At 52.2% G+C, this 25,551-nt stretch overlaps 11 protein-coding genes and 1 non-coding gene across 12 annotated transcripts; 7 read left to right on the plus strand and 5 right to left on the minus strand.

Moving 5' to 3' along the window:
- Nucleotides 1-13: 13 nt before the first annotated feature.
- SAICODRAFT_8158 (Rad17-domain-containing protein) lies at nt 14-2,374 on the minus strand (the record flags this gene model as incomplete). The annotated part of the gene is made up of 4 exons (XM_019171241.1): nt 14-1,530; nt 1,583-1,721; nt 1,777-1,901; nt 1,957-2,374. The coding sequence occupies 4 exons, from the start codon at nt 2,372-2,374 to the stop codon at nt 14-16; spliced, it is 2,199 nt and encodes a 732-aa protein (XP_019023444.1).
- Nucleotides 2,375-3,274: 900 nt separating this feature from the next.
- On the plus strand, nt 3,275-4,082 carry SAICODRAFT_30790 (Nop53-domain-containing protein). Its single transcript, XM_019167763.1, has one exon. The coding sequence runs from the start codon at nt 3,296-3,298 to the stop codon at nt 4,004-4,006; it is 711 nt and encodes a 236-aa protein (XP_019023445.1). The 5' UTR covers nt 3,275-3,295; the 3' UTR covers nt 4,007-4,082.
- Nucleotides 4,083-4,339: 257 nt separating this feature from the next.
- On the plus strand, nt 4,340-5,856 carry SAICODRAFT_35736 (homoserine O-acetyltransferase; the record flags this gene model as incomplete). Its single annotated transcript, XM_019168439.1, has 3 exons — nt 4,340-4,373; nt 4,441-4,807; nt 4,860-5,856. 3 exons carry the CDS (start codon nt 4,340-4,342, stop codon nt 5,854-5,856), a joined length of 1,398 nt encoding a protein of 465 aa, XP_019023446.1.
- A 207-nt stretch (nt 5,857-6,063) lies between these two features.
- SAICODRAFT_26012 (uncharacterized protein) lies at nt 6,064-12,513 on the minus strand (the record flags this gene model as incomplete). The annotated part of the gene is made up of 1 exon (XM_019166903.1): nt 6,064-12,513. The coding sequence occupies one exon, from the start codon at nt 12,511-12,513 to the stop codon at nt 6,064-6,066; it is 6,450 nt and encodes a 2,149-aa protein (XP_019023447.1).
- A 418-nt stretch (nt 12,514-12,931) lies between these two features.
- SAICODRAFT_t98 lies at nt 12,932-13,005 on the minus strand. Its single transcript has one exon. It is a non-coding gene; the product is annotated as a tRNA-Ile (tRNA).
- Nucleotides 13,006-13,121: 116 nt separating this feature from the next.
- Nucleotides 13,122-13,669, plus strand: SAICODRAFT_81605 (cytidine deaminase). Its single transcript, XM_019171242.1, has 2 exons — nt 13,122-13,192; nt 13,253-13,669. Exons 1-2 carry the CDS (start codon nt 13,138-13,140, stop codon nt 13,612-13,614), a joined length of 417 nt encoding a protein of 138 aa, XP_019023448.1. The 5' UTR covers nt 13,122-13,137; the 3' UTR covers nt 13,615-13,669.
- SAICODRAFT_81610 (cytidine deaminase-like protein) lies at nt 13,478-14,871 on the minus strand. Its single transcript, XM_019171243.1, has one exon. The coding sequence runs from the start codon at nt 14,864-14,866 to the stop codon at nt 13,829-13,831; it is 1,038 nt and encodes a 345-aa protein (XP_019023449.1). The 5' UTR covers nt 14,867-14,871; the 3' UTR covers nt 13,478-13,828.
- A 24-nt stretch (nt 14,872-14,895) lies between these two features.
- Nucleotides 14,896-15,996, plus strand: SAICODRAFT_66305 (uncharacterized protein). Its single transcript, XM_019170215.1, has 3 exons — nt 14,896-14,923; nt 14,979-15,229; nt 15,283-15,996. Exon 3 carries the CDS (start codon nt 15,319-15,321, stop codon nt 15,856-15,858), a length of 540 nt encoding a protein of 179 aa, XP_019023450.1. The 5' UTR covers nt 14,896-14,923; nt 14,979-15,229; nt 15,283-15,318; the 3' UTR covers nt 15,859-15,996.
- A 2,423-nt stretch (nt 15,997-18,419) lies between these two features.
- Nucleotides 18,420-19,579, plus strand: SAICODRAFT_30793 (uncharacterized protein). Its single transcript, XM_019167764.1, has 4 exons — nt 18,420-18,619; nt 18,674-18,727; nt 18,782-19,041; nt 19,094-19,579. Exons 1-4 carry the CDS (start codon nt 18,562-18,564, stop codon nt 19,460-19,462), a joined length of 741 nt encoding a protein of 246 aa, XP_019023451.1. The 5' UTR covers nt 18,420-18,561; the 3' UTR covers nt 19,463-19,579.
- Nucleotides 19,580-19,638: 59 nt separating this feature from the next.
- SAICODRAFT_81611 (T-complex protein 1) lies at nt 19,639-21,265 on the minus strand. The gene is made up of 2 exons (XM_019171244.1): nt 21,202-21,265; nt 19,639-21,146 (listed from the first exon to the last, which is right to left on the minus strand). Exon 2 carries the CDS (start codon nt 21,103-21,105, stop codon nt 19,651-19,653), a length of 1,455 nt encoding a protein of 484 aa, XP_019023452.1. The 5' UTR covers nt 21,106-21,146; nt 21,202-21,265; the 3' UTR covers nt 19,639-19,650.
- A 308-nt stretch (nt 21,266-21,573) lies between these two features.
- Nucleotides 21,574-23,139, plus strand: SAICODRAFT_19910 (26S protease regulatory subunit 7). The gene is made up of 2 exons (XM_019166177.1): nt 21,574-21,902; nt 21,960-23,139. Exons 1-2 carry the CDS (start codon nt 21,701-21,703, stop codon nt 23,078-23,080), a joined length of 1,323 nt encoding a protein of 440 aa, XP_019023453.1. The 5' UTR covers nt 21,574-21,700; the 3' UTR covers nt 23,081-23,139.
- Nucleotides 23,140-23,360: 221 nt separating this feature from the next.
- Nucleotides 23,361-25,419, plus strand: SAICODRAFT_66311 (succinate dehydrogenase; the record flags this gene model as incomplete). Its single annotated transcript, XM_019170216.1, has 2 exons — nt 23,361-23,472; nt 23,536-25,419. Exons 1-2 carry the CDS (start codon nt 23,431-23,433, stop codon nt 25,417-25,419), a joined length of 1,926 nt encoding a protein of 641 aa, XP_019023454.1. The 5' UTR covers nt 23,361-23,430.
- Between the last annotated feature and the right edge of the window lie 132 nt (nt 25,420-25,551).

The raw sequence follows: 25,551 nt of genomic DNA on the forward strand, positions 1-25,551 counted from the left end.
ATGTCCATATTAGCTAATCCTCGATATCGTCGTCTTCAAGCACCATCTCTTCTTCCAATCTCCTCGCCAACTCCCTATCAATCTTGTCTCCACGACCGCCTACCTCTATCTCAACCTTCTCATTTGGCCCAAGTGCCTCAGGCGATGGCTGTGCAATATCCTCCTCAAGCATGACAGTGTTCGCCTCAATAGCCATTCCCCAAGTCCCACCACCTAGCGTCGTCAATTTCCTTAGATTTTTTGGGCAGCGGTTCCTCAATATCTTGGCTTGCATTGGCAAGATGTCGAGCATCATCTCCTTGCTCGCCCATCCCGCGGTACCCCTCCCCTCCCTGAGGACCACTTCATTGTAGTCACCACCCAAATCCTCCAACAACATCCTGACTTCGTTCTCCTCTTTGCGGATCTTCGCCACTGGCGGGTAGTTCAATCGGAAGCTCGCATTCGCTCTCCGAACCGGGGTCGGCAACCCCATCAACACCCCGCCTATCCCATACATCGCTGCCATTGTCTCTTGCGTGAATGCCTCTTTCCTCTGAAAAGTTTGCGGCATGAAGTAGTCAGCCGTGCTGAGCGCATCGAGAATATCAGACAGTTGATCGGGATCGGTGCAGGATTCCGGGAAGTTCTGATGAACGGCCCATAGAAGCATATTCGACTCTGTACTTGTCTCTTGCAGCAGCAATTCCGGGTTGACATGACTTGGTCGACGTTCGTACTGCAATAGATGCTTCGGAAGAGGGTACCCAGGCCACTCTTCCCTCGGTGGACACGGCGGATCTTCCGCATCATCGCCGATACGCTTGTTATAGACCACCTTTCCAATCGCGTGAAATACTCCTAACGCAGCCTCACGACTAGTGATCGTGTCGATAAGCCGTCGTTGTTCAGCTGTAAGTGCGTCCAGCCCGGTCTTCTCTCCTCTCTTGCGTTTTGCTCCTTTCAAGCCTGCAATGGATGAAGTGTTCAAACTGTTGTGCGTTGCAAGGAACTGCAGTGAATTGAGTGCGGAACGGATATCACCAGCCGCGGATTCGGCAATAGCTTCAACAATCTCCAATGCAACCCTACGACCTTCCTTGTCCAGCACAATCTTCAATGCTTTGAGGATGTACGTCTTGGCCACCGGGTTGAATGTGATCACATCGACGTAGCGATTCTCCAAAATTTCTCGCGTTAACAGAGTCCGAGCAGACATAACATCGTTTCTGGAACTCCAGGTATCTTCTGTACCCCGCGGCTCTGTTTCGGTAATGATCAGGATCATCGGGTATTTCTGCCGAGGAGAGAGGAGGTAGGAGGATATGGCTTCCTGAAAGGCTCGCTTCGAGTTCGTCGCAGTCGTAAAAGTATTTGGGATATCCTCAATCAAGATTACCTTCGGCCGATCTGCGCTCGAAATCGAGTCCGGTGGTGTTGACGTGGGGGGAGTGACGAATGCATTGTCAGGGCGTGCCGAAGGAGCAAACTCAAGTGACGAGTACCGGTCACCACGATTGATGAAATCTGAGAATTTACGGCTGAGACTGTCTGCTCTGAAACGTTAGCATACCATGAGTAGGTGTTTCGATGGGTTTGATACCATGATCAATTTCATCCTTGACGCCGCCGTCGTTTGTCGGGTTTCTCCACTCCAGGGTCTCAAAGCCAATCTCTTTTGCGAGAACCTCTACCGTAGCAGTTTTGCCTGTACCAGCAGGCCCTGTCAAGATGAGAAGCCTCTAAAGCACCATAGAGTCAGCACTGGATGACATACGCGGTACTTAGACGATTCACCTTCCGTGTACAGCCTGACAGTACACCCTCAAGCCACGACCGCACATCCTGAACCTTCTTCTTGTGAACTGCTATGGTGTTGGATGCCGTTGGGGCATACTTTTCACTCCATATTCTGTCGTCGGCTGTAAGACAAAAATCAGTATCCATATATATGTAACTGATTCCACGATGCCTTACCTGCCACAGGTGTAACTGATGCCTGCTTTGAAGAGATTGGCTGTGTCCAGGGTACGTTCAGCTGGCGTTGTGAGGTCGAAGGAGCCGTGAATGTAGGTTGACTTCTGGATCCCGAAACCGTAGACTGTGTTGGCGGCAAGTCGTCGAATTCCTCGTCGATGATGTCGTCATCGTCAAGCCCAGGTAGAGTTGAATGCTCAAACTGGACCTTTTGCTTGACTTTTGCTGTGGATTTCTTCGCCTTTGAGACTGGCTGGGATGAAGTGACCGAGGCCTTCTTCTTCGTCTTCGGTGCTGGCGATGGCTGTGACGCCGATGGACGCTTCACCGCACGCTTCTTGGCGGGCGGAGGCGATGCAGCGTTGTTTTCTTCCTCAGAGTCGGAGATGATGATGGCTCGTTTCTTCGAGGGAGGCATGTTGCCGGGGTGAATGCTGCTATTATGACTCGTCTCGGACCGTCACACGGCTTCTCGAAGCGTTCCGGGATCGCCAGCTGTATACGCAGGCGTCTTGACCAATGTATGCTACCTTTCCTTTCCTTTCCTCCCTTCCTATTACACGCAACAGAACAGTCGCTGTCGTTTGTTTGCCGTATTCCTGGGTATATGCAGCTCCACGCGCCCTCGTACATCGCAGCCCCTGCTCAGCCCCCCCGGTTATCGCGCGTGGCTGGCGCACCTTATCTTCGCCGCCCTCAGATTTTCTTGACACACACACCCTGCAGTACACCGGAAACTCCACACCTCGACCCCCCTATCACCATGCCTGCAACCAAGCGATCCGCACCCGCAACATTCTCCCAGCCGTCCAGGAAGGGCAAGAAAGCATGGAGGAAGAACGTGGACCTCGCGGAGGTCGAGACAGGCTTGGAGGATTTGAGGGTGGAGGTTATTAAGGGTGGTGTTGTTGCGGAGAAGGCTGATGAGGCCTTGTTCGTTATGGATACTAGTGGTGACGCTCAGGTCAGGAAGAGCAGGTCTCATATTCGTCCGCTCAAGTCAGACGAGATCTTGGCTGCGCGTAGCCCAGTACCTGGATTGGTTCACCCATGGCAAAAGGCGAAGAATGGAAAGACTACGGATGGGTTACCCCTGAAACAGCAAAACAAGAAGAAGGTCATGACTGCTGCTGAGTTGGAGAGGTTGAAGCTCATCACCCACCGTTCCGAGGGCTCGAGTTTGGCGGCACAGAAGACTGGGAAGGATATCAACAAGCAGAAGTATGACGTTTGGTCGCAGCCAACACCTGCCGAGATTGCAAAGGCAAAGAAGGCTGTTCCGGAGACTTTGGATTTCTTGGAGAACCCTGTTGAGCCTGCTCCTCCGAAGACTTTGCACATGGCACCTGTGGCTATTGACAAGACTGTGGAGGGTAAGGCTGTCGTGGTCGCTAAGCCTGGACAATCTTACAACCCTGCTATCCAGGAGTGGTCCGAGCTCGTCAAGAACGCCGCAGAGATTGAGGAGGAGCGCGAGAGGAAGAGGGCTGAGGAGGCTGCACGGAAAGCGCAGATCAAGGCACTTGCCGCGACCATCATCGAGAACATCGTCGAAGAGAATAGCGAGGCTGAAGAGGAACAAGCGGGCGACGATATGGACGTCGACCAAGCCGAGAAGAAACTCCCTAAGCGCAAGACAAAGGCCGAGAGAAAGAAGGCTGAGCGCGCAGTGAAGCGGGCACAGGACGAACTCCACCAAGCAAAACTAAAGACTCAGAAACTACAACTCGCACAGCTCGCCGCACACAAAAAGGAGCAGTTAGTCTCCACCACCGAGTCCGCCGAAGAAAAGGCCCGTCGCGCACCCAAACGTCTCGGGCCCTACCGTCTCCAGCATGAACCCCTCGAGCTCCAGCTCTCCGACGAACTCGCCGAGTCCCTCCGCACGCTGAAGCCGGAAGGCAATGCGTTGAGGGAGAGGTTCGTGAGTATGCAGAAGCGCGGTATTTTGGAGGTGAGGGTGCCGGTTAAGGAGAGGAGGAAGTATGAGCTTAAGGATATTGAGAAGTGGAGTTACAAGGATTGGAAGCATACTCCTAACCGTAACTAGGACGGTTCTGGGTGAGATTGTTGAGATATCAAGGTGTTATAGGGTACTTTATTTCACTGGGTTCATCATGGGTCGTTTTGGGTAATTGACATTTTGACACCATCTGCATCACTCTTGATCCTCTTGAAAATGAATAATGTAGATCTTTAAACATCCAGAACTGTTGCACGACTTCGGTAAAAATCATGACTCAACCTCATTCTCACGGGATCTTCAGGACGCGGGTAATGGATGCAGAGGATGCAGCAGCGGACCGACCGCGAGCGGAGATTTCGACGTACATCGCGATACGGACATTGGAGTACCCCTCCTCGACAACGAACAAACCAAAAAATGCCAGATCAACAAACCTCGAAGCCAAAGCTAGGTGTGTTCATTCTCCCATGTAACTGTTATCAGTGCTGACAAGGCGACTACAGAGCGCACGCTACCAGACTCAACGAACCCATATGCGGCCCTAATCACCTCCCAAGAAGTCGCCGTCATCCCCGAATACGCCCTCGAGTCCGGCGTAACCCTCACAAACTTTCACGTCGCCTACAAAACCTGGGGCAAACTATCCGACAACGCGGATAATGTCATGATCATCTGTCATGCACTCACCGGCTCCGCAGACGTCGAGGACTGGTGGGGACCCCTCATCGGACCTGGCCGCGCGTTCGATACGAGTCGGTTCTTCATTTTTTGTGCGAATAGTTTGGGGAGTCCCTATGGGAGTTGTAGCCCGACAACGACGAATCCGGAGACGGGGCAGCATTTTGGGCCGGAGTTTCCGTTAGTGACGGTTAGAGACGACGTCAAGTATGTCTATCGATATTCCTCAGTCTATTCCGAGCTGACACGAGGCGTACAGTATCCACAAGATTGTCCTCGACGACCTAGGGGTGAAGCAAGTCGCCTTGGTAGTGGGCGGTTCCATGGGCGGCATGCTCTGCCTGGAATGGGCCTACTTCGGTCTCGATTACGTCCGCGCCGTTGTTCCCATGGCCACCTCAGCACGACATTCAGCATGGTGTATCTCCTGGGGCGAGGCACAAAGACAGAGCATCTACAGCGACCCGAAATACGAAGACGGGTACTACTCTTACGACGACCCACCAATAGCTGGACTCGGTGCTGCACGGATGTCTGCACTTCTCACATACCGCTCGCGTAACTCTTTCGAGTCGAGGTTCGGGCGTACGACGCCTGATCCGTCGAAGCAGCCGTATCCTAACGCTCTACCGAAGACACCGAGCGAGGAACATTGGGCAATCCATAACGAGGGAAACCGTAGACGCAACGACCAACCACGGCGCCGCTCAAACACCCCCGACTCGCAAACCTCACAAGGCGACTCCTCGGTCAGAAAAACAAGTAACCAGAGCCGCGCACCGACCTACTTCAACGCGCAAAGCTACCTTCGGTACCAAGCACAGAAATTCGTGAAGCGATTCGATGCGAACTGTTATATCGCCATCACGAGGAAGTTGGATACACACGACGTGAGCCGCGGACGAGCAGACGACGTCAAATCTGCCCTCGCTCTGCTGCAGCAACCAGCCTTGGTGATCGGTATCGAGAGTGACGGACTCTTCACATTTGCCGAACAACAGGAAATCGCGGAATACATGCCAAACGCAGTCCTCTCCCGTATCGAATCACCCGAAGGCCACGACGGATTCCTGCTCGAGTTCGACCAAGTCAACAGGCAGGTGTTGGAGTTCATGAACAAGCACTTGCCGGATATTATGCAGAGGGAGGGTGTGATGCCTGATGATGTGCCGAGTGTTGTTGATTCGGCGAAGAAGGCAAGCGTGTTTGGAGAGGCGGAGGGGGATTTGGTGGTTGAGGATATTACGACGTGGTAATCGATGTACGACTAAGTTGTTGGTTCTTGCTTTGTTGAACTATCCTTAGCGGGCTAGAATGAACAAAATCGAAGTATGAGAATGCCAGATTGGTATCATTTCTAAACATGTATGCGAAGATATCAGATGCAACCCTAGATCCGTCCTAACCCGTTTCCTTCCCTTCCTTCCATATCCTGAAATCATCATATCAACCCGAGAGACTCATTACGCAGCCGTAGAATAACATTGCGGGCTCCAACTCGCCTCCCTCAACACCCCCTTCAACGCCTTAATATCAATCGGCTTCGACAAGTACTCATCGAACCCAGTCAATCCCTCCGGCATCGCATTCGCAGTCAACGCACAGATAACAGGCCTTGGTCGTCCTTCCAACTGCGCAGCCCTGATATGTTTCGTTGCCTCGATACCATCCATGCGAGGCATGGAGAGATCCATGAAGATGATGTCGAAGGCTGTTACGTTCGTTGCTTGGACTGCTTCGAGACCGTCGTGGGCGACTACGACATCGTCGAAGCCTTCTCGCTGCAAGAGCTTGAGGGCAACTTTGACGTTGATGAGGTTGTCCTCGACGAGGAGGATCTTCAAATCTTTCCTAGGTTCGTCCTCGTTCACTTCGGTTATGGTCAACATTGACATCGACGGAGGCTTTTGCTCGACCGGCTTCGTCTTCTTGGTCGCGTCGGGGAAGACCTCACGCACGATGTTCCACAACCGTGTCCGCTTGATAGGATTCATCAAGAAAGCCTTGATATCAAGATCCTTCGTCGTCGACATGACGGTGGAGTCAATCCTCGCCATGATAACGATAGGAATCTTGGCCCCGAACTTGGAACGTACGAGCTTGATTGTGCTCTTGTAGGTTTCGTCCTCACTGTTTGCGCCAATGATGGCGACGTCGAAGTGAATCCCGTTATCCAAGTGATTAAGGACGGCGGCATCGCCGAATGCTCCCGTACAGTCAAAGCCGAAACTTGTCATTAGTTGCTGGATACTTCGTCTGGTTGCGTCCTTCCTCACGACAATCAAGCAACGCTTACCGACAAGGTCCTTAGGAATCTCTTCGGAGCTCTCGTCGAGACCTGCAATGAACGTAAACTTGAACGTAGAACCTTTTCCTTCGGCGCTCTCGCAGGTAATGTCACCATGCATCTTGTTCGCCAATTTCAGGCTGATGACCAACCCAAGGCCAGTTCCGCCATGTTGCCTTGTGATACTGGAGTCTACTTGCGAGAATAACTTGAAGAGCTTCTTCTGTTGCTCCGCAGAAATTCCGATTCCCGTGTCTCTGACACTCACCTCCAGCACAGCCTTCTCTTGACCTGCAGACATACTCGGCAAAGGAGTGGTTTTGGATGAGATGATTACCTCACCATCGTTCGTGAACTTGATCGCGTTTGAGACCAGGTTCAGAATGACCTGGCGACAGCGGGTAAGGTCACCACGGATCTGATCATATTCGTCGGATTCGTTGAAGTAAACGAGTTCCAGTCCTTTTGCGTTGGCATTGGTAGCCACCATGTCCATTGCGCCCTCGATACAGGCACGCAGCGAGAATGGTGCCGAATCCAGTTGCAGCTTGTCGTTGTCAAGTTTGCTTAGGTCAAGGATGTCGCTCACAATGGTTACCAACTCCTGACTGGAATCCCGAATAGTTTGAGCGTAATCCATCTGCGTGGGAGTCAACGGGCTATCGAGAAGTAAGGTCGCAAAAGCAACAATCGCGTGGAAAGGCGTCCTGATCTCGTGCGACATCGTCGCCATGAACTGGCTCTTCATGTTCGCGGCAGCCTCTGCCTCCTCCTTAGCCACTTTCAATTGCAGAGTTCGCTCTTCGACGGTTTGCTCGAGGTTTTCTTTCGAGTCTTGCAGTGCCTTGTACATGCGCGCCTTCTCCAATGCCGTAGCAGCTTGAGATGCCAGGAGGGTAAGGAGCTCCAGTCGCTTATGATTAAAGGCTCTGACAATCCTCTTGTTCTGAAGGAAAACTACACCCACAAGCATGTCGGAATTGACCAAAGGAAGTAGAAGAACAGACGCAGGTTTTGTCCTCTCGAGATACTCATCATTCTTCACTGTTGCCCAGTCATTGACGATGGACCGCTTGGTCCTTGCAACGAAGTTCAGGGCTTTAACAGGGACAATACTGGTGCATTCATTCAGTGGCTTGCTGATCTTCGTCACTGGCGTAGCACCGACTTCAGCCGTTGCTTCCAGCATCAGTTGACCGGCATTGTCAAGTACGATAACGGAGAAATCTGCTCCGGCCACCTGCAGGAGTACCCTTGTTACATGCTCGATCAACCGCTGAGAGTCGGTTTCTCGGGTGATGACGAGCGCGTTCTGAAGGAGCACCTTCAGGTCCAGTTCAGCAGCGAAATTCAGTGAGTAGTCACTCGAGCCTGATGAAGATGAATTGCTGGAGAAACTGACCCTCGCTACGCGATGGTTCGAACTACCACCAGTGGCGGCGCCTGATGAGCTCGTGGAGAAGGGAGAGTGCGTGATGCTGTTGCTGCTGAGCTTCGCAGATTCTGGAGTGACGGAGGGTGCCGCAGGGGTCTCCACCTTTTCTTTCTGAATCAACGTCGGGAAACAAGCAGCGACATCGTTCGCCTTGGCGGTGCATCCCCATCGAATGTATGCCTTGTAAGCCTCTTGGGCATACAGACCGGCAGCCTTTGGTCCAAACGTATCTGCAAGTAGGCGAGCGGCACGTTCGTTTGCCATTCCCAGAACTTGCACATGCTCATTCGATGATGCGGAGCGGATAGTCTCATCATAGAAATGCAGAGCTTGCTGAACGTTACCCGCAATTCTGGCCTTCTCAGCCTTTGCGAGGAGGTAGCGATCCTCGAAATTCGGCTTGTACGCATTCTCCGCCCAAGCCCGAAGGTCATCCTCAATCATGGCATCCAATTTCACCTTCTGCTCGTCGGTCAAAGACTCATAGTTGTCAAGGAACACGATAACGCAGTGAAACACAAATGACGCACCATACAGAGATGCCTTGGCCACTCCCATGATTTCTAGGCCGTCGATTGCATGTTTCAGAGCTTTAGTCGGTTGTCTATAGACGGTAGCGACCCAGATTGCAAGGAGGTGGTAGATCAGCATATGGTAGGTAGACTTTGACTGGACAATTATTTCAATGTCTTTGTCCTCATCGAACCATTCACCTTTAAGCGTACCCGGGTTTTCCACGGCTGGGTCAGAAAGATTGGTGATAACCTGCCATAAACAAGCCATGTAAACTCCGGCGTTTTGATTTCGATACTTTTGGATTAACTTGATGTTATTTGAAAACTTGGACTTGATGCTCGAAAGCGATTCTCCTGCTGTAAGATACCAAACAATCTGGTTGAATGTCGCTGAGGAGATGTACTCAGGCTCCTGAGCAGAAAATGCGTACGTGAACGCAGTCTGGAAGTAAGACGCGGATGTTCTCAGATCCTTTGTCCATGCCGTAACGACACCAATTCCTACGTATAACTTACTTGCGTGCACTGAAGCAGAAGCTGGTGCACGATCGAGCGCGGTAGCAGCCATAGCAACGAGTGCATCGGCAGCGGCATAATGCTCGGCCTTCTTCGACTCGCAGAGAAGCAAGGCATAGAACGTAAATGCGAAAGCACCAGCTGCCGACAAACCGTGCTTGGTTGACAAGTCAATTGCGATGTTGCAGAGGAGAATGCCCAGATGGGGCATCAACACGTAGACGGAATGAGAGACAGTTGCAACTGCGTTCATGACCAGGAGCAGGAAAGGATCCGTCATAATGCCGGACTCTCGTGCAAATCGCTCCACTACCTCACGGTCTGAGAACGGTTTTAGAGCAATGAGAGCGTCTTGTGCCAACGCCTTCATCCTAGGTTGATCTTCCTCAGCAGTGGAAACATCATACCCTGCGAGCCTTAACCCCTCGAGACCGACTTCAATAGCCTCCGTCAGCTTGGCAAGGCCATGTAAGGCTCTTGTCTTCTTGATAATCATGCGGATCCTCGCGATCTTGTCATCCTTCAGGTGATCAAGGTATTCTGTAGCCGCGTCTACAGCCTCCTCGAATTTGTTGCTAGAAGAGCAAGCATCAACCCATCCGTCATAAATCCTCAAACTCAACTCACGGTTTCTCTCCCAGTGACATTCAGTGTCCGTCAGGAGGGTTTTCGCGATACTGATGAACTCTTCAGCACTCTCGAATGCCAAGTTCCTCAGCGCCGCCTCGCCCGCGGTGATATTCAATACAGCAAGCTTCTCGCGCTCTGATGGCTGGATTATCTGTGAGAGACCGTGGTTCATCTGCGTGCAAATGTCGAAGAGATACTTGCCGTAAAGTGCGTCATCACCGTCGCACGCCTTCGACAAAGCTCGTCCGATCTGAAGATGCATCCGAGGATGACTCTCTCCGTCATCGGGAACCATCGTGTACGCCGCCTCTTGAATTCTATCATGTACGAACCGGTATACAGTAGCCTTATCCTTGTCACCGCCCATATCGCCAGCATCATTGTTTGCGTTCAAGTCAAGATTAGCATGCTCAGCCAGAGCAAAAGACGCCTTGTAATTCTCCGAATCAGGGATGATCAGACCATGCACCAATGCCGCCCACAAGTCACTTGCAAGTTGGCCTTGAGTGGTACCGATGACAGCTGCCAACACGAACAAATCGAATTTCGTGCCAATGTGTGCGGCTGCCACGATTGCGTCGGATGTTCTTTGGTCAAGCGTCTTAATCTGCAGCAAAACGAGGTTCAAGAGATCAGGCGAGTCTATCAGGGTGTAGATCTCCTCGATATTCCACATCCAGCAACCTTGCTCGAAATCGAAAGTGAGTTTACCATCCCTATACAGATTCTCCAGGACTTGCTTGGCGAAGAATGCATTCCCGCAAGCTCGTCGCGCTATCAGGTCAATGAACTTGGCCAAGTCGGATTGATGTTCCGTCCACGTCTGCTTGTTCTCCAACTTCGGCCGTTCTTCATGAAGTGTGTCGCACACGATCCCCCCGATATCCTCGATGCTGAGCGGTGGAAGCTCGATGAACATATCAATACCTGGCGGCTCCAAAACTGGAATGGACTTGACCTCGTTATTCCTGTGGCCACAGATAACGTAGATGTTATCCAGATCCCGTGCCTTCTTCAGGTCTGAAATAAGCTGCAAATCAGAGCTCGGTGCCCACTGAACATCGTCAAAGATCAGGATCAATGGTCGCTCCCGTCTGCCGAACACTCCAAACAACGAGAACAAGAGCCTTTTCAGCCGTGCCTCAGCAGCCTGCGCAGATAACTCCCCCGGAATGGGCAAATCCTTCATCTTGTCCTGCAAAATCTGCGCCAAATCCGGAATCAAATCCGCCAAAACCCTCGTCTCGGTCCCCAGCGACCTCAATATCCGTCTCTGAATTTTCGCAAGATCATATGTCGAGCTCGCCAACGACCGCTGGAAAAGCGGTGACAAAGCCTCGATAATCCGGGAGAATGCTACACGTTTCCCGTATTGCTCGTATTTCATTGCGACGAAATCGCTGCGGCCCTTTTCTGAGATACGGTGTCGGACTTCAGCGATGAGTCGGCTTTTTCCAACGCCGGAGTAGCCGCGGATGACTGCGATTTCACTCTTGCCAGTTACTCGAACTCGTTCGCAGGCTTCGGTTAGTCTCTGTATCTCCACATCCCTTCCGAAGATCTTCTGCGAGCTGTAGAATCTTGAAGCGTAATCCAATGCACCGATTGTCCAGCCCCGCCATCTCTCATCGTCCGAGATGCCTGGCAGGTCGATTCTTCGCTTGATCTCTTCCAGATCAACGCGAAGTCCGTTTGCTGTTTGATATCTATCTTCCGAAACCTTTTCCATACACTTCATGATCACATCCGAGAACGCAGTCGGGCATTCTTTGCAGAGCGATTGCGGTGAGTCGGGAGAGACAGCGCAATGGGCGTGAATGACCTCGAGTGCTGCATTGGTCCGGAAGGGTAGGCGGCCGGTTGTCAGTGCGTACATGGTAACACCAAGCGAGTAGATATCTGCTCGGAGATCCACCTTACGGTTCATTCTGCCCGTAGCTTCCGGCGCCAGGTAATATATCGATGAATCAAGTAGAATTGAAGAGTCGATATATGGATCTTCGGTCGCTAATCGGGACGCATGCGAGAAGTCGTGGAGGGTAACGGTGTTCTCCGTGCCTTGGATGGAGATGACTTCTGGTCGGATGTTGCCGTGACGGATATTCTTCTGATGCAATGATTCGAGGATCTGGCAAGTCTGGATTGAGATATCGAGGATGAGGTTGAAGTCCCGCGGCCACGCATCGAGCAATCCCCTTCTCTTTAGGTTGGTCTCATCCTCGTTGAATTGAATAAGGAACACCGGTCCATATGTCGTCTGCTCCACACCAACCGCCTTGCTCACCCCATTCATCCCACACGTTGCCAACTCCATCAAAATCGTCATCTCATGCCGAAATGCCCCAGAATCGCCCCTGTTATTCGGCGCCCTCTGCATCTTCGCCGCAATGATATTCCCATCCCGTCGTAGTCTGAAGGTAAGAAGGTGTGCGCTGCTGTATACGAGGACGATATCGGTAAATCCATGTTGTTCGAGGGCATCGATACACTCCTGCACCCCTTCTGAATTCTCCGAGAGAATGCTGTCCATTGTGGATGATCAGGTGCTTCAGTTACCCAGCGCACCGAGACCGAGGACGGATAGCAATTGACCGAAGAAGGACCTTACTGGACGAGCAACCGTACCGTGAAATCCCCTTGAATTCAATTGCAATTGGTTCGTAAAAGGGTCCCAACTGTGAACTGTCGAGCGGGTCTCGCCGCCGAGGACATGTGGCTGATAGAAGCTGCACTAAGGAAAATGCCGTTCTCTAAGGGTGAGCTTAAACTGGGGATCAACGGAAGGACCCGTGGAAACATGAATGGGAAGGGAGGAATAGACGTTCGAATGCTCAATTGACTTGCTATTTTGGATGGAGGCAAGCGACAATGGACCATCTGGGGACTCCAAGGTACCGGTCCTTGGCAACTGCAGAAACAGCCGATACCGAAGTGCCAGAAGGCAAAAGTGGTCACGGAGAGGCTCGAACTCTCAGCCTTGGCGTTATTAGCACCACGCGCTAACCAATTGCGCCACGCAACCTGTTACGTGCTGGAAAACCGGCCGTGTCAAACATATCAGTCTTCCCGTGATGAGCAGCGGCATTCCCGACCCGACGTTTGTCCATACTCAGTTCAGCTGCGGACATCTCCCTACAAATCCCCGTCCATAACAATGCGTCCCCCAACAAAAGAAGAGTTCGACCAGCTACGGGAGAAGACGCTTGCAGGTACAGTTTGCTACGGAAAGCTCGAGCCTATTCCGCTTTGCTAAAGACACACCGTGATAGCTCGCGAGTCAGCTTACTGTCCCTACTCCAAATTCCGCGTCGGCGCCTGCCTCCTCACAACCTCCGGCTCGTTCATCACAGGCGCAAACGTCGAAAACGCATCCTACCCCGCCGGTATCTGCGCCGAACGCACAGCTCTGGTCAAAGCCATTACAGAAGGCCACAAAGACTTCGTCTGTATCGCTGTTGCGACGGATATTAATCCGGCGGCGAGCCCGTGTGGGATTTGTAGACAGACGATGAGGGAGTTTTGTGATGTTGGTATGCCGGTGTATATGTTTACGCCGGATGGGAAGAGTGAGGTTATGAAGTTGGATGAGTTGTTGCCGAGGAGTTTCGGGCCGGATGATCTGCCAAAGTAAGCAATGGAACAGGGCAGCGTGGCACGAGCTCGAGAGAACACGGTTGATGGGGGAGCATGTAGGAGCATTTGCATGAGGCAGAGCGGTGTTTGAATGAGTTGACCGAGGTGTGGTTGCCTGAGATACCAATATACCAAGGATACGCTTACATCAAGGCGTGTTGTTCACACGCCGCATGATTGTCAGACGAAACGACGTCTGTATGCTAAGATGCCTATGCCATAACAAGCCCCTCCGTCGGCGGATTATACTGCCTCAACTTAACCCCAGCCTCCCTCAACACCTTCGCACTCATCTCATCCATACTATACCCAACATCATAAACAACCTCCCTAATCCCCACCTGCGCAATCTTGATACTACACGTCAAACACGGACACGTATTACAATACAACACCGCATCCGTCGCTCTTTCCCTTCCTGACTCCAAGAGCGCGTTTTCTTCTGCGTGCATACAGAAACAGGTGGAGAGTCCGTGGCCACCGGTAGTGGCGTCGTTGCAGCGTGGACAACCGCCTTCGTTGCAATTTGTGATGCCTTTTGGGGTGCCGTTGTAGCCGGTGCTTACGACGCGTTGGTCCCGGACGAGGACGGCGCCGACGCGGCGTTTCATGCAGTTGGACCGTCGGGCGGCGAGGTCTGCTAGGTACATGAAGTATGCATCCCATGTTGGTCGTAGTCGTGCTGGATCGAGGAGGTTGAGGTTCTCCAGTGTTTGGTGGAGGGTGGTGAGGGATTGGGAGGGGTTTAGGAGCCGTACTGTTGCGCGGTGGAGAATTGGAGCGATTGGGGAGGGAGAGGAGTAGAGATCGTCATCGGATTGTGCGACGAAGTTTTGGAAGGAGGGAGGTGGGGTTCCGTTTGCTGCGCATCGGGTGACGAAACGTTCGTAGCGGGTTGTGACGGGTGCGTCGATTCCGAGCGCGAGGAAAAATGGACGTTTGCAGAGTGTTTCGAGATCACTTTCTTTTCGAATATCTGTTGTAACGAAGTGGTCTCGCCATCTCTTCGTGACGTATTCTAAGACTTCGTCGATGTGGTCGAAGACGAGTTGTGCGTTTCGGTCGTTGCTCTTCGGCTCAGCCTTGACATCAGAGCACGACGGAGATGGAGTCAGGGCCAATCTTGACAGCGCAGGGCTGACAGAGGCGACTTCTCGTAGGCGGATCCGCGTGAACGCGTGCTTCTCTACCAGATAGTCCGCGACGGCATGCTTACCGGAGCAAATGGGGCCGGCAATTCCAACAAACATGATCCTACACAGCGGCGGTTGAGCCAACGCGTGAGGACTTGGGGAAGACGCGACTTCGTCAGGCACCCACCACCAGATCCTGTTACTGTCTGACTAATACATTGATATCTAGCTAAGGATGCTGTTGAGAAGTATCTTTTGCTGAATTTGCGAGTGGATGTGACGGACATCCCCCAGGACCAGGAGACCAATTGGAATGCCAGCGGATCGAATCAGTTCAAACGCCAGTGAGCTGGAAATTCTCTATCGTTATGCCGCACACGGGATGTCTACTCAGCTGGGAGATCGCTGTCTCCTGCTCATACACGCCGCAGCCCTCGATTTGGCTCGGTGTAATCCGGATGGACGACAAAGAATGTGCAGGTTCGTGCTACTGCACTCCCGATGCACGGTGTATGTATCTAACCTTTTACCAGACTTGGGTACACAACAATTTGTACCGATTGAGTATTATGGGAACTCTCAAGTTCCTTGATTACGCCATGGTCCAAGACGCCTTCGAGGAAGTGTTCCAACCGCTGCACACAACAACGTCTGTTACCGATCATAAGACCGACCACCGCAAGCGCGTATATAAGAAGAATGGAGGCAAAAGGAAGCAAGAGGCCAAAGGCTCGCGCAAAGAACGTAAACTCAGGGAAGAAGCCGAGCAGCGTCGTTCCCAGGAGGCTCCTCTTGGTGACGTCCCGAATAACAATGGAGCTGTCGCCGTCGATCCTCAGGACCTTACCGTATCTGGACAAAGCTCTGTACAACCCCCCTCATCCTCAGAGGAGTCCCGTCCCTCCAGTGACCGACCGATTCATGATGAGGCGGAGGACGCTTCTGACAAGACTTCCCCAGACAGTTTCGAAAGTTCAGATGAGGAGGACAGGGAGCCGATTCAGCGCGAGAACGGCCTGTGCTGGGAGATGCTTAATAGGGCTGCCACCGAAGAGGGTCTTACGCACTGTGCCGAGATTGCCGGATTGGGCAGATGTTCCACAAACTGACCTGCAGCCTTTAATCGCTGGCTTCCCTGAGGATGGTCGCTGACGCCAAATGTCATTGAGTTGTAGAGATAGAAGTGATTGTTTGATTGCCTATGCGCGGCCTAGTGCCTAAATACTAGATATGTGGCGGTGAACTACCCTAATGTCATGAACCGAAGAACTACTTCGAGTTTCGCGACAACCCGAGACTCGATTTGTCACGGGTCCTATTATGGCTCATCTTATCTTCACTCCTCACGTTTGAGATCTTGTTCTTGGCGCCACCGAGCTAACTAAATGTGGAACGCCCTCGAGCAAGGGTCTAGACCCTCGTCCGGAAAACTGTATTAAGGAAAGGCCCTATGCCTTCCTTTAGAGCTTCACTGGTTACCTCAATAAATTCGTCTCTCTATTCGAATAAGTAATTCGATCATCTCGTCACACCTCGTCTAACTCGTCAGATCTCGTCCCGAAGTACTTGCAGTATCCCTTCTCGTCTCAACCGCATTATACTTTGAGTTGTTCATCCATGTACATTTTCCAAGCACAACACCGGTACCTAGTCCCTTGTCTGACGCCCAGTTTTTCATGACTCAACATCGCAATCGATCCGTCAAGCACACTGCTATGAATATGAACGATGCCAAGTCCAATAAGCCATCCATACAAGGCACGAGTCACCTTCACCTCTCCCGTGCGACCCCTGGACCTGGTCCACTACACGTCCAATAGTGGATCCGGACAACTTTCCCTAACCTCGACCCCACATTCCTTCGCGCACTCTCCGAGAACGACATGGACGGACTCGCCCTTCTGAGGCTGGATGATGGGACGTTGAAGGATCATCTCGAGTTGTGGAGTTTTGGCAGGCGGCAGAGGCTGTTAAATGCGATTGAGGTGTTGTGTGCGGGGAGTATTGGATGGAGGGAATGGGAAGTTAGGAGGGTGTCAAGAATTCTTGCTCTTGAGATTGAAGCCCGTAACAAGGCACTTCGGTTTGTTCGTATTGATCTCAATTGATTTATTTTGATATGTTTCAATGGGGGTAGTCAATCCTCTACAAAATTTACAGCGAATTAGATTATAATCCAGGGGATAATACGCTAAGGTCTGACCAACCCTTACAAAAACATAGGCGGATTATTTTTTCAGTAGGAGGTTAGCTCCCGCTCACGTGAATATCCATGGTGGTGAGTTTGCCTGGAGACAGGTTCAGCAACGTAGCTACGCAGACCCTGAGTGATATCTGCAGAAATTTCCTAATTGGGCGCATCCGCCCGCCCTAGGCGATTATTTTTTAAGCGATTATTTTTACGACCCTGCTCGACCTTCTCATAAAAATAATCGATGTTTATGCATAGTTGCCATGACAGCCATGCGATTAAAAATTAAGCGATTATTTTTTGCAGAGGATTGACTACCCCCAATATCTGTCGATGTATATCAATTTTGGCAAGCTCGAGCTAGCTGCTGGGGTCGCGCGCGATCAACACATCTTCAGATCTCCCTCGATCTTGCCGTAGCCCAGCTGCAGATAACTCGATAACTCTCACATTCATGTTTATCATATTGTTCTCCTTCATTAATTTGGATCACGACGATGGGTAAATTACTGATACGTATATTGCTCGACCTTACACAAGCACCATCGTGTTGCTCCATGGCCAGCTGCGCTTAAACTTTGACGTATAAGCGTACGTGGCGTTCCCAATCACCCTTCCCCAGTAACCTTGAAATGATCGAGGGAGCGCAATAGGATCCCCTTACACTTGGGGGCATTAGACCTCCTGAAGTTTCCAGTCGTTGAGTTTAAAGGTTGATGGCTCTCTCGATAATTCCCACGCTTGTCGACGTCCGAGGAAAGCGTCCTGATCATTCCACACCCTTAAATCTTCATTTCACACCCCGGCGCACTCACAATTTCAAAGATATCTCAACAGCCATTGAACTTGGGAATACGGTAAGAGCGTAGAGAGATAGAGAGTACCTTTGTGAATATCCTGATACCTTTAACTCGCAGATTTCACTCCACCAGCTGCTGTACTCTGCCAAATACTGCTGAGATGTGATGTGCAGATTTATGCATATATGCGCTGTGCCACACCAGCCGCAGCGCCGGGCTGAGAGGTGAGAAACAGTTGGTATCTTCTCCCAGGAACCTTCAAATCCGAATATGAAGGTGGGAACGGATTCAGGGGACTTTTATCAGTCTATATACTCTCTACCCTCCGAGATCCGATTTGCGGTTGGCGAGATATCCTGAGTTTTTTGTTGGCGCTGGGGTGTGAAATGAAGAAAATGGGGTGTGGAATGATCAAGACCCCGAGGAAAAGGGCATACAAAACGTCGCAAGAACGCTTGGAGGACAGGGTGCGCCTCGAAAAATTGAACAAGGTCATGCCCGTTGTCGCTGGAGAGGGCTTGCGTTGTTCGGGGCGACGAACCCCGTCCACATTCACATGTCGCATGATCTCGTCGGTCATTCACCTTCCAGAACTTCATGCCACATTGTTGGGGTGCGTGGCTCATTTAAAGTTTCGCCGAGGTTGCCGGCCATGCGCTGCACCCCACCCACATTTCAGAGCTCAACGTCAATCGGCCCCGGAGGATGACACCGGACCAGAGTCCTATGAAGCTATATCGGACAAAACTGGATTGAAGATTGACGAAAGGCATCGTCGACCATCGTAGCAGAGTGTGCTGTCATTGCTGCCCGGGGGAAAGATGCAGAATAAAGGCAGCAGACAGCAAACGAGTTCGAGCACGAGTTCCATTACATCAGGTGAGGGTCTTTGCGTGGTCCTGCAATAATGCAAAACTAACTTCGTTGCCTCAGGACTCAGAACAGTCAACGCCAACATCCCAGATCGGCTCCTAAGCAAAGAGGGGGGTACGTCCTAGGCCTCTCCCCCATCCTCATACTAGCACACTAACCACCCCATAGTAACCGCCAGAAATAAAGCTGTCTACCAACGCTACATCGACTACTGGAACAACGGCGTCGACTCCGACGAAATCTACGGCCTAATTCACCCCGACCACCGACAAGTCCACCACACATTCACCGGAATCGGAGTGGAGCACAAGAGGAGCGGGATCACCTACTTCTGGTCACGGTTTTCGAAGTTGAGGATCGAGGTGTTGAGTCAGGTTGCTGATGGGGATCAGATTATTAGCTTTCTGGTGTTGCACGGGATACAACAGGTGTGTATCTTCGGCTCCGTCCCAGATCATGTTGACGCTTAGACATACATAGGGCGAACATGTTGGCCACCCGGACATGGAACGCGTCGTGCACCTCCGCAGTGCCTTCCGGGATCGCTTTCTCGATGGCAAGATCAGGGAGACGGAGATCATCACGGACTTTGAGGCGTTCCGGAAGGTACCATGGGTGAAGAAGGACATGAATATCACGCCAAGTCCGAAACGCGAGTACGAACGCGTTGGGTTGAGTGTTGTCGCAGCTGAATGGGATTATGTCGCTCATGAGAACCCTCCGGGACTCCGGGAAGGGGCGCAGCAGATGATGTATGCGAGTCCCATGGTGGATCGTACAGCATCATCAACACCCGCTTCTTCCAGGGGGCAGGGACCGGGCCAGGAGCCCAAACGTGGGTGTCCTTAATCACATTTCACACAACGGTGACGATGAGGGACGAAGGCAAGGTGATTGTGTTTAGCCGGTTCATGGTATTGTCTATCCAGAATATCACCCAAAACATAATTACTTTTCACCCAACACCATAGATATAGCTGCTGTCACATCCCCTCCCTCCATATGGTATGCGTATCTACACCTCCCTCTTGTCGCATTTATCGCGACATAACCAAATCATCAATCTTCAAAATCATCTTCACCGTCTCAGCCGCCAACTGCAACGCCGATACAGAGACCAACAACGGCTGCACGACGTTCTCCTCCAAGATGTTCGAGATATTGCCCTTCCTGACGTTGATACCAGCCGTCTTCTCGCCCTTCTCGTGACGGTTACGGAGCTCGGTGACGACGCGGATGGAGTTGAGACCAGCATTCTCGGCGAGAGTGGTAGGGATGACTTCAAGAGCCTCAGCAAATGCCTGGACACAGTATTGTTCGGTACCGGCGAGCTCACGAGCCCATCGCATAAGAGCCTGGGATGCCTCGATTTCGGGTGCACCACCACCGCAGATGAGAGCCTTCCGCTTGACGAGACAGCGAATGACGCACAACGCATCGTGCAATGAACGCTCAGCCTCCTCGAGAACGAGGTTGTTGGCTCCACGGCAGAGGACAGAGACGGTCTTGCCGGAGTTCTTGACACCGGTGATCTTGACTACTCTGGTACCAGCGGTCTCGACCTCGTCGATCAACTCGGCCTGACCAAGCTTGTCCTCGGTGAAGGACTCAACGTCGGCGATAGGCTTGCAGCCGGTAGACTTGCAGATGAACTCGATCTCGTCGCGCTCGATGTCCTTGACGACCAAGATCTTGAGCTTGGCGAGGAAGTGAAGAGAAAGGTCATTGACAGCATCTCTGAGAATAGACTTCTGGACCAGGACGACGTTACATCCCGACTTCTTGATCTTCTTGCACATGTTAAGAAGGTACTGACGCTCCTCCTTCAAAATCTTGTCCATCTGACGGTAGTCATTCACCACAATCTGGTTCTCCATATCGGGCTTTGGTGGTGACAGCTGGAACTGAATTAATCCGATCTTCGCCTTCTCCATTCTTGATGGTCCGCCAGCGGACTTGACGACATTCTGGGTAAGCACGACACCATCCACCAACTCCGTATCATCAATCGTTCCTCCTACCTTTTGTACGGTTCTGATATCCCTCAAATCCACATTCTCCGCAGTGGTAGGGTCAATGACTTTGAGAACGGCGTCGACGGCCATGGGTCCCAACAAGGTAGAGTACTGCGACACGATCTTCGAGTTCAAGGACGTCGAGGCTGCACGGAGTAGTGATTCGCGGTCGGTAAGAGTTATAGGAGTAGAAATGGATGTAATGTGCTCGACGGCCTTGGCGGAAGCGCGCTGGAAGGACTCGGCGATGATTGTTGGGTGGATACCCTTGGCGAGGAGCTTCTCAGCCGCACCGAGAAGAGCTCCGCAGATGACGACGACGGAAGTGGTACCGTCACCAGCCTCGACATCCTGTGCAGCGGAAAGGTCGACGAGCATTCTTGCGGCAGGGTGCATAACAGCCATGTGCTTCAAGATAGTTGCACCGTCGTTGGTGATAACAACCTCACCCTTTCCAGTCTGAATCATCTTGTCCATACCCTTGGGACCTAATGATGTTCTGATCGCATCGGCGACGGCTGTAGAGACGTTGTTAGTATGTAAATACGCGACTGTATATGGAGGTATACGCACCCTTTGCGGCGGTGATGTTAGAAAGGCGGACCTCCTGAGGCTTCTCCTTGTTCTGGAAGGCCGCATTGCCTCCAGTACGTGCTGCTGCCGTTGATGCTGCTGCCATGATTGATCTGTCGAGGGTGTATGCTTCGACGCTCCTGCTGCTCTTTCGGCAACTTCGAGACGACGCTCAGCGATGCACACTTGAGCACGGGCAGGAACGCCTATGGCAGAGGTTTGACGGTGGGCAGGGAAGGAGGTAGAATTTTGTGTTTTGTAATGCTATTGAAAGAGTTCTGTGTATCCTATCCTATCCAATCCTCACCTCGAGGTTTGGCATCATCGCGTCGTACGTCAGCGCAGGTTCAACTCACACAAGCAACGAACACTTCAAGGAAGGCTCGAAGCAGCATTCAACACCAAGAGCTCAACAAACAGTTAAAAGAGAGTATCTGAAGAGCATCAAGAAGCTTTAACTACTGTCGCCACCGAGTTTTAATCCGCATACAGTCACACAATGCCCAAGGCTGCAGGAGAGAACTGGGAAAAGTGGGGCAAGGCCGACGCAGATGAGGACGAGGAAATCAAGGACATTGTCCCTCTCGACGAAGATGATATTGCCGTGTTGAAAACATATGGAGCTGCTCCCTACTCGTCAAGCTTGAAGAAGATCGAGGAGGAATTGAAGAACTTGCAGAAGAGGGTGAACGAGAAGACAGGTTCGTGTTTTTCTGGTGAACCCTTACATGGGCAATTGGCTGACAGATTACAAACAGGTGTAAAGGAGTCCGACACCGGTCTCGCGCCACCGCATCTCTGGGACGTTATGGCAGATAAGCAGCGTATGTCCGAAGAACAGCCCCTGCAAGTTGCCCGCTGCACAAAGATTATCCAAGGTGCCGGCGAGGAAGACGAGAAGAGGAAGTACGTCATCAATGTCAAACAAATCGCTAAGTTCGTCGTCAACCTCGGCGAACGTGTCGCACCCACCGATATCGAGGAAGGCATGCGCGTCGGTGTCGACCGCACCAAATACCAAATCCAGCTTCCCCTACCACCCAAGATCGACCCCTCGGTAACGATGATGCAGGTTGAGGAGAAGCCGGATGTTACGTACTCTGATGTTGGAGGTTGTAAGCAGCAGATTGAGAAGTTGCGTGAGGTTGTTGAGCTGCCGCTTTTGTCGCCTGAGAGGTTTGCCAATTTGGGTATTGATCCCCCTAAGGGAATTATGCTTTACGGGCCTCCCGGAACGGGAAAGACGCTTTGTGCTAGGGCTGTGGCGAATAGGACGGATGCTACGTTCATTCGTGTTATTGGGTCTGAGTTAGTGCAGAAGTATGTGGGTGAGGGTGCTAGGATGGTTCGTGAGTTGTTCGAGATGGCACGTACTAAGAAAGCGTGTATCATTTTCTTTGACGAAATTGATGCTGTCGGTGGTGCTCGTTTCGATGATGGTGCAGGTGGCGACAACGAGGTTCAGCGTACCATGTTGGAGCTGATTACTCAACTGGACGGTTTCGACGCTCGTGGGAACATCAAGGTTATGTTCGCTACCAACAGACCAAACACCCTCGACCCCGCTCTCTTGCGTCCTGGACGTATTGACCGCAAAGTCGAGTTCTCCCTCCCGGACAACGAAGGCCGTGCGAACATTCTCCGCATTCACGCCAAATCCATGGCCGTCGAGCGCGATATCCGTTGGGAATTGATCGCGCGTCTCTGTCCTAATACTACGGGTGCCGAGTTGCGAAGTGTGTGTACTGAGGCGGGTATGTTTGCGATTCGTGCGAGGAGAAAGTTGGCTACGGAGAAGGATTTCTTGGAGGCTGTGAACAAAGTTGTGAAGGGTAACCAGAAGTTCAGCGCCACTGGACAGTACTTGCAGTACAACTAGTCGTGGAGATCGAGAAGTGGACAGAGGAGCAGGGAACGCGGAAGACGAGCGGAGAAGCCAGGAAAGAGGAGGGAGATGGCACGAAGGATAGGAATAGGTTGCTACTGGCTTTCTACCAATGCTACATCTTCTGCTATTTCTTGTCAGGATTGGCCAATGAGATGTCCCGGAATGAGCCGGCGGTGTGTACCTGCCGATATATTCCTAGCCTAACCTCCGCACAGCCGGAAAGCCACTACGAGGAGAAGTCGACGGCAACCCATCGCCTCAGCATACACTCCCCATAAAGACCAAGGAGCGGTTGGGTCCACAAGAGCATACATTCAATCGCCATATACCAAGGATTACCCATGTTGTCCGCCGTGAGGAACTCTGTCGGCGCCGCCCGCTCGGTATGTGTTTTCCCCCGATCCAGACGTAAAGTGCTCCTCGGCTAACGAAGGCGACGTGAACAGGCAAATGTCCGTGCTTTCCATGCTACTCGTCCTGGTGCCCGTATCATCGGATCCCAGCCTCTGCGCGCTCAGGAGGCCTCTGGTGCCATCTCTTCCAAGTACCCTGTCATCGACCACGAGTACGACGCGATCGTTGTTGGTGCCGGTGGTGCTGGTCTTCGTGCCGCCTTCGGTCTCGCTGAGGCCGGTCTCAACACTGCTTGTATCACCAAGCTCTTCCCTACCAGATCACACACTGTCGCCGCGCAGGGTGGTATCAACGCCGCTTTGGGTAACATGACTGAGGATGACTGGAGATGGCACATGTACGACACAGTCAAGGGATCCGACTGGCTCGGTGACCAGGATGCTATTCACTACATGACTCGTGAGGCTCCCGCCACCGTTATCGAGTTGGAGCACTACGGTGTCCCCTTCTCCCGTACCGACGAGGGAAAGATCTACCAGCGTGCTTTCGGAGGACAGAGCTTGAAGTTCGGAAAGGGTGGACAGGCGTACCGTTGTGCTGCCGTCGCTGACCGTACCGGTCACTCCCTTCTCCACACCCTTTACGGTCAGTCTTTGCGCCACAACACGAACTTCTTCATCGAGTACTTTGCTCTTGACTTGTTGATGGAGGATGGCAAGTGTGTTGGTGTTATCGCTCTTAACCAGGAGGACGGTACCCTCCACCGCTTCCGCGCCCACCAGACCGTTCTCGCCACCGGTGGTTACGGACGTGCCTACTTCTCTTGTACCTCCGCCCACACCTGTACCGGAGACGGTAACGCCATGGTCGCCCGTGCTGGTCTTCCCCTTCAGGACTTGGAGTTCGTCCAGTTCCACCCCACTGGTATCTACGGTGCCGGTTGTTTGATTACTGAGGGTTCCCGTGGTGAGGGAGGTTACTTGTTGAACGCTAACGGTGAGCGTTTCATGGAGCGCTACGCGCCTACTGCTAAGGATTTGGCTTCCCGTGACGTCGTTTCCCGTTCCATGACCATGGAGATCCGTGAGGGCCGTGGTGTCGGACCCGAGAAGGACCATATCTACCTCCAGCTTTCTCATTTGCCCGCTGAGGTCCTCCACGAGCGTCTCCCCGGTATCTCCGAGACCGCTGCCATTTTCGCTGGTGTTGACGTTACCAAGGAGCCCATCCCCGTCTTGCCCACCGTCCACTACAACATGGGTGGTATCCCCACCAACTACCACGGTCAGGTTATCACTGTCGACAAGGAGGGTAAGGACCAGATTGTTGATGGTCTTTACGCTGCTGGTGAGGCTGCTTGTGTCTCCGTCCACGGTGCTAACCGTCTTGGTGCCAACTCCCTTCTCGACATCGTCGTCTTCGGTCGTGCTTGCGCCAACCACATCAAGGAGAACTTGACCCCTGGCAAGCCCCACAAGCCTATCTCTGCCGACTCTGGTGCCCAGACCATCGCCACCCTCGACAAGCTCCGCACCGCCGAGGGTACCCGCTCCACTGCCCAGATCCGTCTTGACATGCAGAAGGTCATGCAGACCGACGTCTCTGTCTTCCGTACCGAGCAGTCCTTGAAGGAGGGTGTCGAGAAGATCCTCAAGGTCGACCGTTCTTTCGAGAACGTCGCCACTACCGACCGTTCCATGATCTGGAACACCGACTTGATCGAGACCTGGGAGTTGATGAACTTGTTGACCTGTGCGTCCCAGACTGCTGTGTCTGCCGAGGCAAGAAAGGAGTCTCGTGGTGCGCATGCTCACGAGGACTTCCCTGAGCGTGATGATGTGAAGTGGATGAAGCACACCCTCTCTTGGCAGGATCCTGAGACCAAGGAGGTTAAGTTGTCGTACCGTGCTGTTCAGGACAAGACTTTGGATGAGGCCGAGTGTAAGCCTGTTCCTCCATTCAAGAGAACTTACTAAGCTATAAGCTGGTGAGTTTCTCTGCATGGCATAATTTTGTTTCGTCGGATTTGTTTGTAATTGCAGTTGCGATTGTGGGAGTTTTGTTACCTGTACTTTAGTGTTTATATTGTGGTTTACCCGTTACGATAT

The sequence above is a fragment of the Saitoella complicata genome, assembly GCF_001661265.1.
Source record: "Saitoella complicata NRRL Y-17804 unplaced genomic scaffold SAICOscaffold_15, whole genome shotgun sequence".
Taxonomy (NCBI): domain Eukaryota; kingdom Fungi; phylum Ascomycota; class Saitoellomycetes; order Saitoellales; family Saitoellaceae; genus Saitoella; species Saitoella complicata.

Excerpts from the sequence above, each read along its gene's own strand:
- SAICODRAFT_30790 (XM_019167763.1), top strand. The coding sequence starts at position 3,296 with ATGGCACCTGTGGCTATTGACAAGACTGTGGAGGGTAAGGCTGTCGTG.
- SAICODRAFT_81605 (XM_019171242.1), top strand. The coding sequence starts at position 13,138 with ATGCGTCCCCCAACAAAAGAAGAGTTCGACCAGCTACGGGAGAAGACG. Across the intron at positions 13,193-13,252 it reads ACGGGAGAAGACGCTTGCAG|CTCGCGAGTCAGCTTACTGT; the intron begins GTACAGTTTGCT and ends ACACCGTGATAG.
- SAICODRAFT_81610 (XM_019171243.1), bottom strand. The coding sequence starts at position 14,866 with ATGTTTGTTGGAATTGCCGGCCCCATTTGCTCCGGTAAGCATGCCGTC.
- SAICODRAFT_66305 (XM_019170215.1), top strand. The coding sequence starts at position 15,319 with ATGGGAACTCTCAAGTTCCTTGATTACGCCATGGTCCAAGACGCCTTC.
- SAICODRAFT_30793 (XM_019167764.1), top strand. The coding sequence starts at position 18,562 with ATGCAGAATAAAGGCAGCAGACAGCAAACGAGTTCGAGCACGAGTTCC. Across the intron at positions 18,728-18,781 it reads GCTCCTAAGCAAAGAGGGGG|TAACCGCCAGAAATAAAGCT; the intron begins GTACGTCCTAGG and ends ACCACCCCATAG. Across the intron at positions 19,042-19,093 it reads TGTTGCACGGGATACAACAG|GGCGAACATGTTGGCCACCC; the intron begins GTGTGTATCTTC and ends AGACATACATAG.
- SAICODRAFT_81611 (XM_019171244.1), bottom strand. The coding sequence starts at position 21,105 with ATGGACAAGATGATTCAGACTGGAAAGGGTGAGGTTGTTATCACCAAC.
- SAICODRAFT_19910 (XM_019166177.1), top strand. The coding sequence starts at position 21,701 with ATGCCCAAGGCTGCAGGAGAGAACTGGGAAAAGTGGGGCAAGGCCGAC. Across the intron at positions 21,903-21,959 it reads GAGGGTGAACGAGAAGACAG|GTGTAAAGGAGTCCGACACC; the intron begins GTTCGTGTTTTT and ends GATTACAAACAG.